Genomic DNA, 19676 nt, shown 5'->3' with positions numbered 1-19676 from the left:
GTGTTTGTCACATGTAGGGTTTCTGCTCGAGAATTCTCGAGGCGAGAAATCTCGAGAAATTTGTCCTAAGTCGAGACGGGAAAAAAAACTCAATGCCTCGAGAACTCGATAAATAAATCTCTTGTGATAAGTAAAAAGAAAACACGCGTATAACACGTGATTTGTCTATAATGTTATTCTTTAGGTAGTTAAATAATGTAAACAATGTTTTTTTTTACATTTCAGGTTAGAACATTTATTAGGTAGTTACCTAACCAAATAAAAAACTGCCTTGATCCTATCATTCTGGCTTCAACCGATTTCCATGTTTTGAAACTTTTGAACTGTCATGACGTGTGTTTTTATTAAAAAGGTTTTTTTTTTTTAACTATTACTGAAAGCAAAATAATGTAAATTATCGTATATGATTTATAATTGTTACATATTTGCGGTGATTTAATTTAAAAAACCGGGCAAGTGCGAGTCGGACTCGCGCACGAAGGGTTCCGTACCATAATGCAAAAAAAAAACAAAAAAAAGCAAAAAAAAAACGGTCACCCATCCAAGTACTGACCTCTCCCGACGTTGCTTAACTTTGGTCAAAAATCACGTTTGTTGTATGGGAGCCCCATTTAAATCTTTATTTTATTCTGTTTTTAGTAGGTATTTGTTGTTATAGCGGCAACAGAAATACATCATCTGTGAAAATTTCAACTCTCTAGCTATCACGGTTCGTGAGATACAGCCTGGTGACAGACGGACAGACGGACGGACGGACGAACAGCGAAGTCTAAGTAATAGGGTCCCGTTTTACCCTTTGGGTACGGAACCCTAAAAAGTGTTATCAATAAAAAGACACGTCAAAATCGAAAAATCTTCTTTTTAATGCTAAAAAACGAATTATAGGGTAATAACAATTATACTAAAAAACTATTGATAAATCAAATCATCCCGACATATTCCTATTAGCAAAATATTACAAATTAAGCAGCTTCGTTGTTACGTTGACTATTTCGTATTAGTAAAACTTCTGTAAGTTTGTCACATCGAGTTAAATTTATTGACTTGGATAGGTATTCTTGATTAATCAAATACCATAGGTATTATGGTTTCATAACATTTTGTTAAATACCTAAAGAAATACGCTATAGCATATCACATCGCCGGCGCGCACGCCTGCACCTAAGTATAGTTTTTTTGTTTGTTATTGATTTTTTGACTATTAAGTGCAATTTATGGTAACTAAAAATAAACCATGTTTGATTATTGATCTCACCTACGATTTCTATATGTCTGATTTGTAATAAAGCAAAAAAAATGAACATAATATGGTGTTTTTAGAAACTTTCAAAATTTCTCGAGGTACTCGAGAAACTCGAGAAATCTTGGTCGAGAATTCTCGTGCCTCGAGAACTTAAAAAGGTCGAGAAAACAGGAACCCTAGTCACATGCGCCTCATAGTTAAAGTCCAACGAGTAAAAGCCGCTGGATGCGGGTCGCTTCCAACCGGCACGTATGGAGATCCAAGTGGGAGGCCTATGTTGCCTACGGACGTATTATGGTGGAGATGATGATGATGATGATGAGTAAAAGCAAACTGTACATTCGCCATCAGATACACCGGAGCGGGCGAGGTACTAACAAATATCTGTACACGCCTCTATTGTCTAACGCCTTGGCATTAGAGTGCGTGTCCAGATATTTTTGAGCAGCTTGGCCGCTCCGATATATCTGATGGCGACTACAAACACCAAAATACAAAATTCAAAAAATTCAAAATGTTTTATTAGCAATGGTGTATACCAGTGATGGTATTCTTACAATAAGTGGTGTCGCTATATTTGACCAACAGGCATACATTTGACAACTTTATTTTTTTTCTGCCAGCGTCGAAGACAACACAGCGAGGTTCACGGCGTTGTGTCGCGGCGGCGAGTTGACACGCCTCGACGCGTCGCGACGCGCGTCGGTGGACGCGCCGCCGCCTGTCGTCATCTCGGAGGCTGATTTTAGGGAGAAAGGTAAGTCATGTAGTATTTATGGTTTTCCCCAATCATCTGTTATAAGTTATAAATTAATTATACAACACTTTAGTGACCTTTAATGGATTAATTATGCAACACTTTGGCGCGTCACAAGACGCACCGCACCGTGACAACGGCGTCGTCACCCCGCAGGCTGATTTTAGGGAGAAAGGGATGTCATTAAGTTTAAAATTTTATGGTTTTCCCCACTCAACTGCAATCAATTCATTATACGACACTTTAGTGACCTTTAATGGATTCTTTATTCAACACTAGAGGCCTCTTATGAATTTGGCGCGTCACAAGACGCACCGCCGCCCTTCGTCATCCCTGAGGCTGATTTTAGGGAGAAAGGTAAGTCATATTGTTTAATGCTGTATAGTTTTCCCAACTCAGCTATAATTAATGCATTATACAACACTTTAGTGAACGGTAATGGATTCTTAATGCAACACTTTAGTGGAGTATTATGAATCTGGCGCGTCACAAGCGCCGCCGCTCTTCGTCATCTCAGAGGCTGATAAGGGAGATAAATTAGTCATGTATTTTAAGCGTTATCTATAGATTTCCCGACTCAACTGTAATAAATATATGAATGTTATTAATTCATTGGACAGTCACCTGCAATAATATGTTAACATTATGAAATTGCACAACGGGACTTAATCGCGTATTTAAGTTTTAAGATTTACCTCCGACGTTTCGAGGACGGCGTTGTCCCCGTGGTCTCGGAGAAGACTGGCTCAAGTTGACATCAACATCTTCTAGCCGCGTGAGTTTTTCGAACCGCACGCACTTGGTCTTGTTTATCAGTTTGAACGTTTTGCGCACTAGGGAGGTCACTCTGTCGACACACAACACTAACGATATTCGATTTATCGACTGCCGATATTCGTTTCCGCTTACATTTACTAATGACTGGATTCCATGTGGATGAGATCTTAAAACCCTCGTCCCGATTAAAATTGCAATGTTTAATAATATGTTACGCTTCTTTTATTGATTTTATTTATTTTCCTTTTGTAAGAATTTGATATGTTTTCTGAAAGAGCTACGTATTTGTATAAAGTTACTCACTGAGTATAATTGCATGAATTCTATAGTAATTTAAATTGTATTTTTCTTAATTACTCGTAATGCATGTTAATTATAAGATGTAATAAATAATAATGTTTTGAAAAGATGTGTCCCGCCGAGTTTGTTGCCGGTCCCATATTGGGATACCCTCCTCCAATTGAGGGGGGATTTAAATCTTCTCGGGACAGAGGTGTACGGTTGGAGCCGGTAAAGGTTTATTTGACGTTCATAAGCGCATTGTAATATGCCTACTTGAATAAACTATTTTTTTTTTAAATCAAAGGCCGCAAAATATTTGACACGCTCTTATCAATCAATCAATAATAATTTATTTCGAACGAATAGTCCATATGTGTTAGTAACATACTAATACTTACTCGTAAATCTAAGGTTAGTACAAACATAATTAAAGCAGACTTTTACATAATGGGACATGTAGCTGCACCCAGTGCTCCAACCATGGTCAGTCCCACCGGTCGGCCAGCGTGCACAGGATGGTATTCGAGCTGGGGCCTCAACAGCGAGCTGCGCCGCTTTCTGATGATGGCGTGGAAGCCATCGATCCGTCCCTCCGTGAACATTTCCGAGGCGCTGCAGTGGCGCGGCAGCCCGGAACACCACCCTGTACGCATTGTTGTATTGCACCCGCAGCGCGCTGTATGCCCAGACCCATAAGCTGCACGTGTAGGATTGGCAATATGCTCTAAAAAGGCTCCTTCTCGGTGCATCGTGCAAACCTACTAGCAAGCATATTGCAGCGCACAGCCAGCGCTCTGCGTTCCCTCTCAATGTCCATATTGTCGCACATGTCATCGGTGACCCAGTGGCCCAAATACTTAAAATGCTTCACTTGTGCTAAACGAGTGCCACATAGAGTCACAGGGGGCACATTGTGGGTCTTATTACCCGCTTTGAATATCATAAACTTACTTTTGCTAGCATTGTATTTGAGCCCATGGGCCTCCGCGTACGACTCACATTTGCGCAATAAACTAATTAAACCACCCATTGAGGGGCTTAGCAGCACCATGTCATCCGCGTAGCTGATATTATTAATGCGCACTCCGTCTATGGAACATCCCACACTGGCACTGCTGAGCTCCTCCACCAGTTGATTCATTTATAGGTTGAAGAGGCGGGGCGAGCTTAACCCCCCTTGCCGCACCCCGCACTCCAACCCATATGACTCCGAATACGCTCCAGACCACTTCACATTATGGCTCTTATATTTTTGCGGATCTCGTTGTGTAACATATTATTTTAGGTGACTGTACGACTTTAAATAAAATGAGCAAATTGTACTATTTTCTAATAATGAATTAATTATAATATTAGTATTCCTTACTCTGTGGTAAATCAAAACATTGTTTGCTCCATTTACGAACGCCCTCTGGCGCGCAGTAGCCGAACTATTTACACTCCACAGAACGTCACTAGATAGCGCTAAAATCAACACAAGCTTTAATTATATTCAGTCAGTGGGTCACTGGGTAAAGGAAACTACAGACGCGCTACTCAATAAAAGATGGCGTTACACGTATTACTGGACTCTATGAACTTCGACGCGCGCACTCGAGTTGCAATTATATCGCCATTGTTAGAAGCTCGGTACTATTTTTATAGGGCTAGCGCGTCTTATTTGAAATGTTTGTTATTTTTGAGCAGTTGTGTAATAGTTATTTGTTTTTTACAAGGGGGCAAAGTTGTTGTTGAACCGCTCGTGCTAATATTGATACCCGAGCAGGCGAAAGATTCCATAATTGAACCACGAGCGTAGCGAGTGGTTCGAGAAATGGAATCTTGAGCGTAGCGAGGGTTTCAAAGCACGAGGGTTAAACAAAATTTGCCTCCGAGCGAAACACAAAATTTTTCACCACACCAAACCGAAGCAAATATTAAATGGAAAATATCAAACACAATCAAACCAAATCAATTCCAAATGAATGTTATTAAATATTTATCATCCCAAATCATCATTTAAAAGTCAATTCAACCAGGAAACATAAGATAACAACTCAAAATTTGCATTTGATTACTTTGCCTCACATGTGAATAAAATGCAACTTTGCTATCAGTTTTTGAAGCGCAAAGTAAGCCTTTCCGAGCTTGGGTGGTGAAAACCTATTACATAAATATACCCATGACTATTATACCTATACACTGTGTTCTTGTGCGGTGTCGGCATTTATGCAAACATCAAAGGCTTCGGTCCACTGTTACTTTTTGCACTGCGCCTGGGCACTGGAGGCATTTTACTTTTTCATTCGTTTATGAGATCTATGTAATTCAGTTTATTTTATTTTATCCCTTTTGAAGTCGGTTTTCCTTTTTTAAATGTCTCAATGTTAATTATAAAATACTCTTTTGATATCGTAGTAACATATTGGATGTTTATTAACTCACATTTATGGGTGTATCGTAAATTAATTTATTACTTTTATTTACCGACGTCCATGACCAGTGAAACCTGTGTCGAAACGTCGCTAAATAAGGTAATTTAAATAGATTCCCTATTGCGTCTATAAATGTGAGTTAATATGTGTTCAAAACGCGAAAGTTTTAAATATTTTATTGGATGTTGTTGGATATTTCAGTTCAATTTTCTATGAAACAATATTGGAACTGTAATACTGATCTCACATTCAAATAATAAGCTAAATTAGTATTTTCTGTCGCCGGCAATCTATTGTTAGGGCTTGTTAATACAGGACACAATTTACAAGAATGCGGTGGCCGATTCTGCGCGGCTACCGCGAGTTCGCTTTTGACATTTATGTTCGCGGCTTCGCGCCGTGATTCGCGCACGAGTGGAGGGAGCTTTAGAGTCTGCGTGAATACGATCGTACTCGCTCTATCGCACCATAACATTAGTGATTTTTGTGGATTGGTTCCATAGTAAAAGTTGCTCAGTATGACCTGTATATCGTCGGGTGACAAGCAAAAGTCACTAACTAACACCATTGAAATTATTGGCCAATAAACCGTGTTACAAGTGTAATAAAGTGCATTGTTACTTTCATTTTTTGACAGTACTTAGTGACTTTTGCTTGTCACCCGACGGTATTCATCTCATAAATTATTGTAGGTGACAAAAGAAGTCAAATCTTCACCACTGGAGGGCTTCGCCACTATTTTCTTCAGTAAGGTATACCCCCGAATAAGACCGGACTATTTTTCAGCCAGTTGGAAGGCCGTCACAAAAGATATATTACTTATTTCTCACTAACTTTTACCTCGGAATGTTTATTGCAAATGATAAAAGAAAACTTTTACAGTACATATGGTCCTATTTTCCCGCACTAGTGCGTAAAATAACACTTTTCGTGCGATGTCAAAAATTTAAAGGGCCATATGTACTGTAAAACGTTGTACGATACACGTGCGAATAGGTAATTCGCAACTCGTGTCGATTTAAAACACTCCCTTCGGTCGTGTTTTAATTTATCGCCACTCGTTTCGAATTTCCTCTTTTCCGCACTTGTATCGTAAATAACTATTATTATTAAATGAAGATTTGAAGATCATAAAATACTATTTTCAGAGATTGACAAAATATTTTGTAGGAGTTAAAACCTGACTAGTGACTACGGCAACCGATGTGGGAGGAATATATCTCTTCGCCTTGTAAAAGGTTAATACCTATACCTACATCAAACTGTGTGAAAATAATCCACAATTTAAATACCCAGAGGGGAAAAGGTGAACTATAGTTGCATGTAGAAGTGGTCGCCTACTATCCTCTCAAACATTTTTTTAATAACTATTCACGCCCACTACCGTGGCTGTGGGTTTCTTCAACACGCCCACTTGTAAACGAACCTCAAGTTAAAATAAACTGTAACTTCTAAGTATTAGAGTCGCTTTTAATTTCAATTATTTCCGGCGTCACTCCGTCACTCTTATATCAACCTTAACCTCAAATATCAACCTTATTTGAGTTAGAGTTTGGTTGAAATACGATTGCTCCATACGAGTTCCTGGGACCAATATATCGGGAACCGTATTGAAAATCGAAAATTGGGTATATATTCAAGTTCAAGTTCAAATATACTTTATTCATGTAGGCCTAGCAACAAGCACTTATGAACGTTTTACATATATACATATATTATATTAAGCTAATTATCAGAGCAATTTATTGATGTTAATATTATTCATAATAATATTGGATTATTTATTATACAGATCCAATTAAAGAAAGATCCAAGAAAGATGGTTAAACATAAAAAAAATGCTAGTCTAGAATGTATCTAGAATAAAATAAAATGACCAAAAAAAACATACCAATGCAATGAAATAATGTGAATTAGAATAGGAGACTCAGCATATTACTAAAAAAGCTCAAAAAAATATAGAAGCTATATTTTAAAAAAAAGCCTCTAAGAAAAAACCATGACATGAGGACAATTTTTCTTATCGTTCGCACAAAGGACTTACCTAGACTACCTGATGAAGTAGTAACGTGGAAATCACAAATATAAACCACCCACCACCAACAAACGTCTCTTTTTGGCCCAGTGGTTGTCTGGTAGACAATCTCCAAAGGCATTAAGTCCACCATTTGTACTCATTATTTTATGTTTTTATGGCGGGACGACTTGGACGCGTTCTACCCCAAATAGTGGGAAAATGTCGATGACTGGGTCGAGTGGAGAAAACGAGGGGAGGCCTTTGCCCAGCAGTGGGACACCAGAATAGGCTAGAAAAAACCGGGCAAGTGCGAACCGGACTCGCGCACGAAGGGTTCCGTACCATAATGCAAAAAAAAAAAACAAAAAAATAACGGTCACCCATCCAAGTACTGACGTTGCTTAACTTTGGTCAAAAATCACGTTTGTTGTATGGGAGCCCCATTCAAATCTTTATTTTATTCTGTTTTTAGTATTTGTTGTTATCATCATCTGTGAAAATTTCAACTGTCTAGCTATCACGGTTCGTGAGATACAGCCTGGTGACAGACGGACGGACGGACGGACGGACAGCGAAGTCTTAGTAATAGGGTCCCGTTTTACCGTTTGGGTACGGAACCCTAAAAAACATGCAATAAAGTATAAATAAATAAAAAATGTACGGTAAAAAGATGGAGGTGATATATTATTTGCCGGTACTGTGTAAGTTTCCTAATTATCACTTTGTCGAACAGCTCTGAACAGTCGGACCCGTAACACTGTAGGTATACTATAAAAGCAATTAGCAACCAGGGATGTTGCGAAAATTCGCATCCGCATCCACGGAACATCCGCATTATTTTCAACATCCGCATCTGCATCCGCATCCGCATAAAATCGATGCGGAGCATCCGCATGATGCGGATGTCGACCAAGTCGGCAACAGGAACGTATTAGCGGTGGCGCCGGCGGCGTAAGTGCTAGGTAATTTCGTCATTACATATAACGAAATCGTCTAGATCCTGAAAAGTCGGCCAAGTTACTGTTTAGTAAATAAAACGTACCTATATTCTTGCTGAAATACTAAACGTTTCGTTTTTTTTTAATATAAAAAAAATGTAATAATTGACGTTTTTTAAGTACCAAATATAGACTTCCGCGGATGTGAGGCTTTAAATATCCGCATCAGCATCCGCGGATGTCAAAAATCTGCATCCGCAACATCCCTGTTAGCAACATCAGTCGACTTGCCACTACCTCACCAACCAATACCACTTACTAATACCGCTTGCAAGGGTCTTAAGAGGAAACTCTACGACCGTTCCAATTGGCCTCTCCGACACACACAGACAAAACATCCTCTAGACTGAGCATAGTCGCGCTACCCCCTCTGCCGTGAAATTTTACTCCATGTTCGAGTCGAAGTGTCTTTGTGTGACGTCCCGCGTCCGTGTCTTTGAACGGACCAATCACGGCACGGGACTTCGCTCACCTCGTCCCGCGCACCCCCGCATTTTTGGCATCATCGGTTGCATGAAATAATTGCTCTGAACTCGGTCTAGAGGATTCCTAGTCTATGCCGACACAGAACTTGATGAACGCTAAGCTTGATTCCGCGAATGAATACGGAAATCAAACTATTCTATAATCCCTATAGAGGAAGCTTTATAGCTCGCCCCGACACCTGATTCTATAATATCAGTTTGCAAACTAGTAATTCAAATCAGGAGTATAATATACCTGCTGCGTGTATTTTTGTTATAGATGTAGTGCATAATTGTTTTCCATCGTATTTTCTCGGAAACGTTCGTATTTGGGCCATTTTATTTAAAGTTGTCCCCCACACTTTAAAAAAACTTGGGATTTTTTACGTTATTTCTACTCAGAATCATGAGCTCTTTTGATCCTAATAGAAGAAAAAAAGTGTCCCAAGATTTCCATACATTATTCGATCTTTCCATTCCGAAACCGCCATTACAAAGTCTATGAAAAAATGATAACGGAAAAGGAAAAAAAACTTTGGGACACTTTTTTTCTCCTATTAGGATAGAAAGAGCTCGTGATTCTGAGTAGAAATAACATAAAAAATCCCAATTTTGAAAAAAAAGTGTAAGGCACAACTTTAAATAAAATGGCCCATTTGTCATGCTGTTTCAGTCAACCTCAGTACTTTTTGTACCGAGACTGACTGAAAGAGCAAAACACGTTCGTACGTTTTCGTGAAAAAACGATGGAAAATAATTATTTATGCACTACATCTGTAATTTTGTCAGTTGTGAGCTGCGTAATTTTAAAATACACACCTTTCTCGCGTTGCATTTTGCCACTGGGAGCCTGGGATCCGCTTGACAACTAATCCCAAGAATTTGCGTAGGCACTAGTTTTTACGAAAGCGACTGCCACCGGACCTTCCAACCCAGAGGGAAAACTAGGCCTTATTGGGATTAGTCCGGTTCCCTCACGAATCTCACGATATTAACCTTCACCGAAAAGCCACTGGTAAAATATATGAAATGATATCTCGTACATAAATTTCGAAAACTTATTGGTACCTACCGGGGTTTCAGCCCACGACCTCCAAGAACTGCTGAGCCACCAACACTCGTAGTATAAAAAGATAAAGATCGAAATTCCGTAGGTAGTGCTCGCGGTGCTTAAAGGGCGCCAGACCCAGCGAGTATGCAATGCACTCAAGTTTGCTGCGTATTACTTGTCTGATGTTAACGCAACCAATACAAGGATAGCTTAAAGCGCGCAATGAACAGAACAGTAACGGGCGCGCTCGCTAGACTGAAACCCACCTTTACAGGTCGCTGCTAAGTTTCAGAATAACAGACAATTAAAGAAAACTAAAAATCAAGGTAAAATTGTATAATATAAAACAATATTTATTTAACCAAACTATTTATTTTTCAAAAATTATGTTACTTTTATTTAAATACATAGAAAACAAAACAACCATGACTCAGGAAAAAATATCTGTCTCATCTCACAAATAAATGCCTTTACTGGGATTCGAACCCAGAACCATCGGCTTCACGGGCAGGATCACTACCCGCTATTTAGGCCAGACCGTAGTCAAAAGAAAGAAATTATTACGTATAAATAACACTTGCACTGCGTATATGCTATCAAAATCGCTGCAGACTTTTCTCGGTCTAGCTCTATTGCCACAACCGTGCACTCGTTTCAACAGTGAAGCTACTCTATTTCGCCTAATGGCAAAAAAGTCGTCCGCCCTCGCTTCGGCAAACATGCCAGATGCACTGCAGTGCTTCGGCAGCCGCAACACCATTCTGAGGATGTTATTGTATTGTACACGTAATGTGTCGTAGGCCCTCTGCGAACATTTCACTGGTAAAATGTTTGTCAATAAGCTGTAAAAAGCGTCAGTGTAACCTTTCTTCACTCTTGTGCAACTGTTGTTATCATAGGCGCGTATTCCGACATCCGATATCGGAGAGACGCTTCCGATAAATTCAGCCATGTCAGAGCCCCCCGTCAGCTCGACAGCTGATTTATACGATGGATAATATTTAATATTTATTTGTGTGCGTATGTGTAGGCATAATGCTTGATGTAGTGTGCGTGACCGCTAAATACGGCGCCCGGGCACGCCCCCACGAGTGACTACGCGGAAGTATGATCCTACATCCTACTATTTTAGATTCCGTTATCAACCAGGAACATTTTTTAAGCTCGCTGAGCACTGACCACAACCGTGCGTGCCAGGGATCGCGTATATATAATTGTTACTGAATCATAATTTTTTATTTTACAACAAAAAAGTAATGAGTTCAATCAGAAATAAAATTATACGTTTTTAGAAGTAATTTTCATGTTAACAACTGTTATGCGATAACAGTTACAAACTTTTAATGATGCGTTTTAGACCTACCCATGTCCGTGATTTTTTTCTATAAAGCGAAAGTTATTTAATCGGGTTTCGAATCCATGACGTTAAAAGAAAAGCCTCAAGATTGCTATTCATACTGCTGGATTTGAACTTTAAGATACGTCAATTAATAGATCTAAAAACGATATGGATTAGATGTGTCAGTGTCAAAAGTGACGTATTTGTTTGAAGAAACGTCACATTTGACACTGACATATCTAATCCATATCGTTTCCAGATCTATTATTTGGCGTATCTTAAAGTTAGAATCGGGCCGTTATTTAATAAATAAATAAATAAAATAAAAAGTCATTTAATGTTGCAACAAAACTTACAGCAACAAATCGAACAAAGAGAAAACAAAAAAGGTTACAGTTTACATAATAAGGTTAAAGTCCAATAGGGTTGTTGACTGTATATAAAATATAGAATATATGTAATATATTTAATATTTATTTACTGGCAACCGTATTATGATCTAATTGCTCCAATCGTTCTAAGTGGGCATGAAATTGCTCTAAGCGTGCCCTTGTAAATCAGGACTTATTACAAGGGGGTGCCTGAGCCTCCCGACTGCCCAGTAGTCTCCTACGCCTGCTTTTCGTGCCATTTTCCGATACGCCTCCTCTCATGGCTCCTCTACACGATGAGCCAACGCCGGCCACTCCAAGGGACGCATTTATGCCTTAGAGGGAGCAAGTGATATTACACGCCACGGGTAACCTATCTTAGTCGTCGACGTACGCTGAGTGGCATCCATTTTGGTGTTTTGTACAGTCAGGCGAGGTGTTCAAACTTACATTTACAGGCTCTTATTCTCTTAACAATAAAGTCGCTTAGCATATTCTGCTGCTGACTGTACTATTGGTTAAGTTTTTATTTCACACCAAATGAACTCTTTCTATTCTAGTCGTATCACTACACCTTATAAAACAAAGTAGCCCGCCGCGTCTGTCTGTTTATTTGTGTGTTTGTTCGCGTTAAACTCTAAAACTATTGAACGGATTTTCATGTGGTTTTCACTTATCAATTCTTGAGGAAGTCTTAGGTGTATAATTTGTCAACCCTTTAGTCCGTAGTGGCAACATATTTGCCATCATAATTAAAACAAAAACGCATCTACTACGTGAATTACGGTACGAAATCGAATTACTAGAAAGGAATGTCAAATGGTTAAAGGGTTAACCCGTGCGAAGCCCGTGTCGCTAGTTATGCGTGGTTCACTCCGCGATTTCGTCGCTTTGCTACAGCTAAAAATACATCTGTTCGACCCCAATTTTGGGGTTTGCCATAAGCCGCGCGTGGCGCTGTCGCCACCTAATAACGGCCATATCTGTGCTGATCGTGACGACGCGTTTTGTTAGAGAGTGAGTCTTCTGTACCTAGTACTATTATTTATTCTGTGGTTATATCTAAAAAACGTTACCGATTTTTAAAAACTCCGCTGACAGTAACCGCCGCACCTTAACTGTTTCAATAGAATAGCACGAAGAGTTTAATCGGATACCATGTATGAAAAAGTACCTTCTTTATCCTCACGTTATCCCGGCATTTTGCCACGGCTCATAAGCCTGGGGTCCGCTTAGCATCTAATCTCAAGAATCGACGTAGGCACTAGTTTTTACGAAAGCGACTGCCGTCTGACTTTCCAACCTTCTGGAAACTAGGCCTTATTGGGATTAGTCCGGTTTCCTCACGGTGTTTTGTCACGAAATTTTCAGCGAAAAGCAACTGGTAAATATCAAATGATATTTCCTACATAAGTTTCGAAAAACTAATTGGTACGAGCCGCGGGGTTTGATCCCGCGACCTCCGGATTGAAAGTCGCACGCTATTACCGCTAGGCGACTAACGCTTATGTATGAAAAGGTACATGAATTTGATATACCGGGTGTGGCCTGTAATATGAGCAAAAAATTTAACTGTAGGTTGTCCTCCTCATACTAATCAAAATTTTTCAGCTACTTTTGAAAATAACTTGTTCAAACTACAAGTTATTTTCAATACACTTAAAAGGTTATTCAAAGACGCAATGTATTGCGAATTTTGTTATGTTTAAGGCTTGACAAGCAACTTCAATCAAACATTAAACATCAACATTTATTCAGCAAATAGGCCACAAGGGCACTTTTACACGTCAACATTGAATTTACATAAAAGCAAAAATAATAACATCAACAATTTTATAAAATAAAACTAACAATTCAATCTAACGTATTACAATTACTAAGAATGTCGAATTACATACAAAATACAGATACAAAACACACAAAAAATAAAATCTATAATATTTAGAGGTGTAAAAGTATCTAGGTGTCAGAACTATAAGATTATAGTTTATCAAGTTATCCTTAGAGATGTATAGGGTTTCCAAGAGTCAATATCCTGTATAATTAATAATACATTCATTAAGAGAAAAGAAACATACGAGAGCAGAATGAGGCGTCTCACTGTAATTAATTAATAAAATTAAAGTTACTAAGTATAATAGCTCGTGTTAGCTTAAACAGACCAGTCTCCACAAACAGCACCCGTTCACGAGTATGACGCGTATCTCAGCCATCGCCTCCCTCAACCTTCATTCGGGAAAGTGGCGACCCGATCAACGACGCCACCGTAAGCAAAGACTTTTAAGCGAGCATGACATGTTCAAGCTACCGCCTATATTAATATTAAAATAGTAATAACATGTAGCTGTAAGACACGGCATTTTGTGCTCATATGTTACATAAAAATACAGTATAGCTTCACATAATTACTAGCCTAAGTTGACTTAGAGATGTAAATAAAGGTCTCTAAGTGTGAGAAATATTAAAAATATAGGTATGTACAATCAAAAATATAAATCATATAAATAAATATGTACTTAGAGATGTATAAGGTCTGTCTAAGGTATCCAAAACTAAAATTAGATTAAACAATATAATCAAGCGAGAACGTCACTGTCTCAATCACAATATTCACAATGATATGGCGTGGCGATGGCGTCCATTGAAGATAATATTTATTTGGTATGAAAAATTGGGAGTATTTAGAACTTTATAATTTTTAAAAGTTGTTGAACAAAAGTGTCGCCGTTTGAGGAGTACAATCTATGTTTTAATTATTTGCTCATGTTACAGGCCACACCCGGTAAATGACGCATGTTGTGCTGTAACATGCTTTGTTTATTGTATTTAAGAATTTAAGGCCAACAAAGACACAAGCCTTAAAAAAGCTTTACGCGTGACCTTAAGCGAGACTTTGAGGCTCGGCCGTGATACATGGGTTATACCTCTTGCGTCGTATGACAGTCCCTATTTCATTTATATACGGAGTAGCTGTGACGTAAAATATACGACATTTTTTAGGTTAAATAAGCACAAAATGGCCATCATAAACTTGAAACCCTCGCAATGCTGGAGATTCCACTACTCGAACCAAAAGATTTATTTTGAAATATTTTGCTTTCTAGGATATCAATATTAGCACGAAGCCCTTCAAACAAATATAGTGTTTCCAAAATATCCGAATGCGTCTCCCTGATAGTGCTAGCTCAATTAAGCCCGCTTGGGTGAGCATTCAACAAGTACCTACCCCCTTCTGGGGTGCGGGTGGGGGTGGGGGTAGCGTCGTGTCTGCTTTATCAAATTGCGTCCTTTCTGTCGGTCATACGGTCAACGCAAGACCGTATGACCGTCTACTCTAATCTTTTGAGATGTAATGCTATTATACGAGTTTCGAAAATATGCCAATCAAATGAAAATGATATTCATATTAGTGAAGGAATTTCGAATAAACAACGATCTATGCAATATTATATCTCATATACCTAGATTCTAGGTAAAGTGTCATTCTATGGAACTTGCTAACTATGTAAACAAACCGCCATATTGAAATTGTCTCTGAATGATGAATTTACTGGTGACTTTTGTTTACATAGTTAGCAAGTTCCATATAGAATGACACTTTATTGTTAATATTGATATGCCAAAGTGCGTTTTTGTGCGCTTTTTTAAGCTTCATTCCGTATATTGATTGTTTTTCGTTTATTACTTACATTTGAATCGGATCTTGTGTTACCGGTAATCCTAAAAAATAGAGCTCTCTGAAAAGGACTCAAATTTTTACATCAGACCCCGAGTCTCTAACAAGTTGGAAAATAAACTAGAGTATAGACTTAATTATTAGAAAAAATACTTACTTATTATTATTGACTTAATTATTATTTAGTCTTTCCGTGACCACAGCTGGTGTAACTAAGCTGAAACGTCGGAATTTAAGGTAAAAACACTGAAATTATATCACGGTAGACTCGTTTGCGTAATTAAATATGTCTATAAAAAGTGTTAATTATTATAGTTTTATAATAACTGATGTGAGTGTTATGAGTCTTAATCTACTTTAAAATTTGGGGGAAAATAACCATTTATTTACTTACATACAGTGAGTGGTACTACTAAACGAAATTAATAACTAAAGTTAGTCAACCAGATGATGTCAGTAGAAAAAATGTAGGCGCAAAGGGATATCGTATGATAGAAAATTTGACTTCCTCGCGTTTTTCTACTGACAAGATTTGCTTGACCATCTATAGCTTAAATCTAAAAGCCCCTGAGGCATTGTATCAAGTCGAAAGACTAACATACAACTACATAATTCTAACAGCTGGTGGCCTAGGGGTAAGAGCGTGCGACTTGCAATCCGGAGGTCGCGGGTTCAAACCCCGGCTCGTACCAATGAGTTTTTCGGAACTTATGTACGAAATATCATTTGATATTTACTAGTCGCTTTTCGGTGAAGGAAAACATCGTGAGGAAGCCCGACTAATCCCAATAAGGCCTAGTTTCCCCTCTGGGTTGGAAGGTCAGATGGCAGTCGCTTTCGTAAAAACTAGTGCCTACGTCAAATCATGGGATTAGTTGTCAAGCGGACCCCAGACTCCTATGTGAGCCGTGGCAAAATGCCGGGATAACGCGAGGAAGAAGAAGACATAATTCTAAGAGCTCTACTAAATAAACAAAGCCTCATTGAATAGAATAGAATAGAATAGGTTCGTAAACACACAGACAACAGACGTACATAAGAAAAAACAGTGAAAAATTAAGTGTCACGAAATGGTACCATCTCAGCATGTTGCTGGCGACTTCCAGCGCTGATCTTCCGATGAGACCATCAAGTGAGAAATATTCACGGAAGGTAACAGACAAAAACTAAAATAAAGAAACATAAAGGAAAGAAACATAAAATAAACCAAAAAATAGATTACAAACATTTTACACAGCTAATACAAAAAAGAGATACAAAAGATACATTGGACGACGCTAAAGTGATTCTTAAATATATTTTTTTCATGGTCAGCCGGCGATATTCCATGTACATCTCTCGTCGGTATAACACCTCTTTCAACACCATTTTACTTTACATTTGGTTTAAAATGGAAAATCCCCATAACGGAATACATTGTCTCCTACGGCTTTGGAGTACAAATAGCAACACTGTACATGGGTGGGTGGGCCTTATTACAAAAGGCATAAGGTCCACCCGAGAACTGCTTGCTTTGTTTAAAGGCTTTTATATAACTTCCAGCGGCCCACCAGCCGTCTTTGATCCAAGGTTACATAATACTTGAATGTTTCGTTTTAATATTTAATGTAAAATAAAAGCGACTTACAAATTTATTTATTACAAATTTTTTGTACTAAATAAGTACATAGTGGGACGATCCGTAGGACGCTAGAGGTGACCTGAACCGTTTGGTCCAATAACAGCATAACGTCTTTACTACAGCAGAAAAGTAGGTGCGATCGCCCACGCTGTTAACTGACAGTTCGTGAACCTTATTACAAAAGGCATAAGGTCCACTAAAGGACAGTTAAAGTTTTTCTGTTTGTACGTGAGGCAACTAAAATACGAAAACATCGAAATTTCAACCGATTTCGATTTCGTGGAATCCAGTGATCAGCAAATGTAAGCTTGAAAAAACATCAAGTCACATATTTATACTAGGTATATATCTACCATCGGATGTCGTGAGTGTTATGTGTAGGCATAGACTAGGATAGGAATCCTCTAGACGTATTTTAGAGCAATTATTTCATGCAACCGATGCTGCCAAAAAAGCGGGGGTGCGCGGGACGAGGTGAGCGAAGTCCCGTGCCGTGATTGGCCCGTTCAAACGACGAACGAGTTCACGGACGTCACACAAAGACACTTTCGACTCGAACATGGAGTAAAATTACCATATGCGTGGCAGCGGGGGTAGCGCGACTATGCTCAGTCTAGAGGATGTTTTGTCTGTGTGTGTAGGCAAAGTGACAACCCTAGTTCGCAAAACCCGCGCAATAGAAAATATTGATACAGGTGTATAGTTCATTTTTTTAGCGTTAGAAATGAGGTAAACTATCTTGATGTGTCTTTTAATTGAAGAACACTTTAAAAAATAAGTCACGGCAAATATGTAACAACTATGAATCTAATACGATCATTTATATTCTTCTGCTTTCATAAGTACTAGTTACTGATTTCCAAAAAGCGTGACATGACTGAAGACTGTACCTGGTATCTCTAATTAATGAGAATGACTATATTATTAAAGTAATACTCCCTTGAATGAGTAACGGCTCGATTCTGAAAATGAATTAGATCTCTACTAGACCTCAACAAGTTACGATATGGATAATTTAAAGATATTTGTAAGATAGATATGTCAAATTTGACGTTTTCGCGATTCTGGAGGTCCTCCTGAACGATTTCGACAATTTATGACTTAGATATCTAAGTCACATCTAGTCGATATCTAATGTAAATCTAGTTGATTTCTATATCGTCTCTAGATCTTGTGATTATCTCGTTTCCCGAATACGCGTATAAGGGTATTCGTTGGCAGGTTTACATTGGAGCGTCGTTCTAATATGTTTAAAGCCGAGTAGTTATATTAATATATCTGACTTTACAGACGCCATCAGATATATCGGGCCTACCAAGGTGCTCATAAATATCTGAACACGCACTCTAGCCTTGACAATAGAGGCGTGTTCACATATTTGTGAGCACCTTGGACTCTTTGATGTGTTTGATGGCATAGATGATTCACATTCATGAAATAAAAATACCCGTTGGCTATCGAATGTATAAATATTTTATAAATATTTTTGAAAGAAATGTCTATTGTAATATTACTAACTATTGGCGACCCGCCCCGGCTTCGCACGGGTTACCGTTAACGAAATATACACCTAAAACTTCCTCAAGAATCATTCTATTGATAGGTGAAAACCGCATGAAAATCCGTTCAGTAGTTTTTGAGTTTATCTCGAACATACATACAGACAGCACCGGGTCCTTATGGCATATGGGTCCAACATATGGGTCAGTAATAAGGGCGTATTTGTTTCAGTGCGGGATCAGCGTGTGGGCATCCTGAAGCCGCAAGGGTCGCTGGAGCGGGCGCGCGAAGAGCGCGCCATGGCGACCGTCGGTGACCAGGTATTATAAACGGTATACCGTTTAAAGGGGCCCACTGATTAACAGTCCGCCGGACGGGATCGACCTGTCAGTTAGAACAAAATTTTGACAGTTCCCAACAACTGACAGGCCGATACCGTCCGGCGGACTGTTAATCAGTAGGCCCGTTAACGGCATTTTCACTAACTAAGTGTATTTACGAGTAGGTACTTTCATTCGAAAAACTATAAAATGTTAGGCGATTTCTACTCAGAATCACGAGGACGATCGATTTAACTCGTGGAGCGCCCTAATATCACACGTGTGATATTTTATGTTTACTATAACTATGTATATACTAACTCAATTTGGGTCGTAGAGATTCAGATGCAGATCAATATGGATCAAATTGCATTGTATTAATTTGTTGTTCGATGGTGATAGTTCGACAGGTTAAAAAGGAATAAGTGTCCGAAATATGGCCTTCTGCTTCTTAGGAATTGTCACTACCGATTAATAAGCTAGGAGGCTGTCAAATCCTCTCTTTAATTTAAATATTTATAGTATCGCTCGCAGACGTATTTGGTTATCAAAAATAGTTTTAACTTTTCTTAAAAATGTAGTCTATGTACTCATAAACAGTCATTTGTGTTTTTTTGTGTTAGGAATTAGAAGACGCCGCCGCCAAAGAATGCGCCGATGATAAGCGGGACGGCCGGCGGGCGCGCGTCAACATCGCCATGGCGGCGATCCTTCGCAAGCAGGAGGAGTCTTGCAAGCAAGTGGGTGTTGTTTCTATTAATCTTCACTCGTTGAATGATGACAGTTCCTGCAAGTCGTGACAAGTGGGTGACAATGCAATATTATGGTACCCCTACTATCGAGCTG

General features: G+C 38.8%; 1 protein-coding gene across 3 annotated transcripts in view; it reads left to right on the top strand.

The window, feature by feature from the left end:
- Window positions 1-19676, top strand: part of LOC134678387 (uncharacterized) — a 53609-nt gene that overhangs the window by 20172 nt on the left and 13761 nt on the right. For all 3 annotated transcript variants that reach the window (XM_063536942.1, XM_063536944.1, XM_063536945.1), the window contains exons 13-15: window positions 1867-2000; window positions 18742-18830; window positions 19454-19570. In XM_063536942.1, the coding sequence (XP_063393012.1) occupies window positions 1867-2000; window positions 18742-18830; window positions 19454-19570 (340 nt within the window). The remainder of the gene's footprint in view (window positions 1-1866; window positions 2001-18741; window positions 18831-19453; window positions 19571-19676) is intronic.

Source organism: Cydia fagiglandana, chromosome Z (assembly GCF_963556715.1).
Source record: "Cydia fagiglandana chromosome Z, ilCydFagi1.1, whole genome shotgun sequence".
Lineage (NCBI taxonomy): Eukaryota > Metazoa > Arthropoda > Insecta > Lepidoptera > Tortricidae > Cydia > Cydia fagiglandana.
Note: the sequence above shows the minus strand (reverse complement) of the source record. Positions and strands in the feature narration are given on the sequence as shown.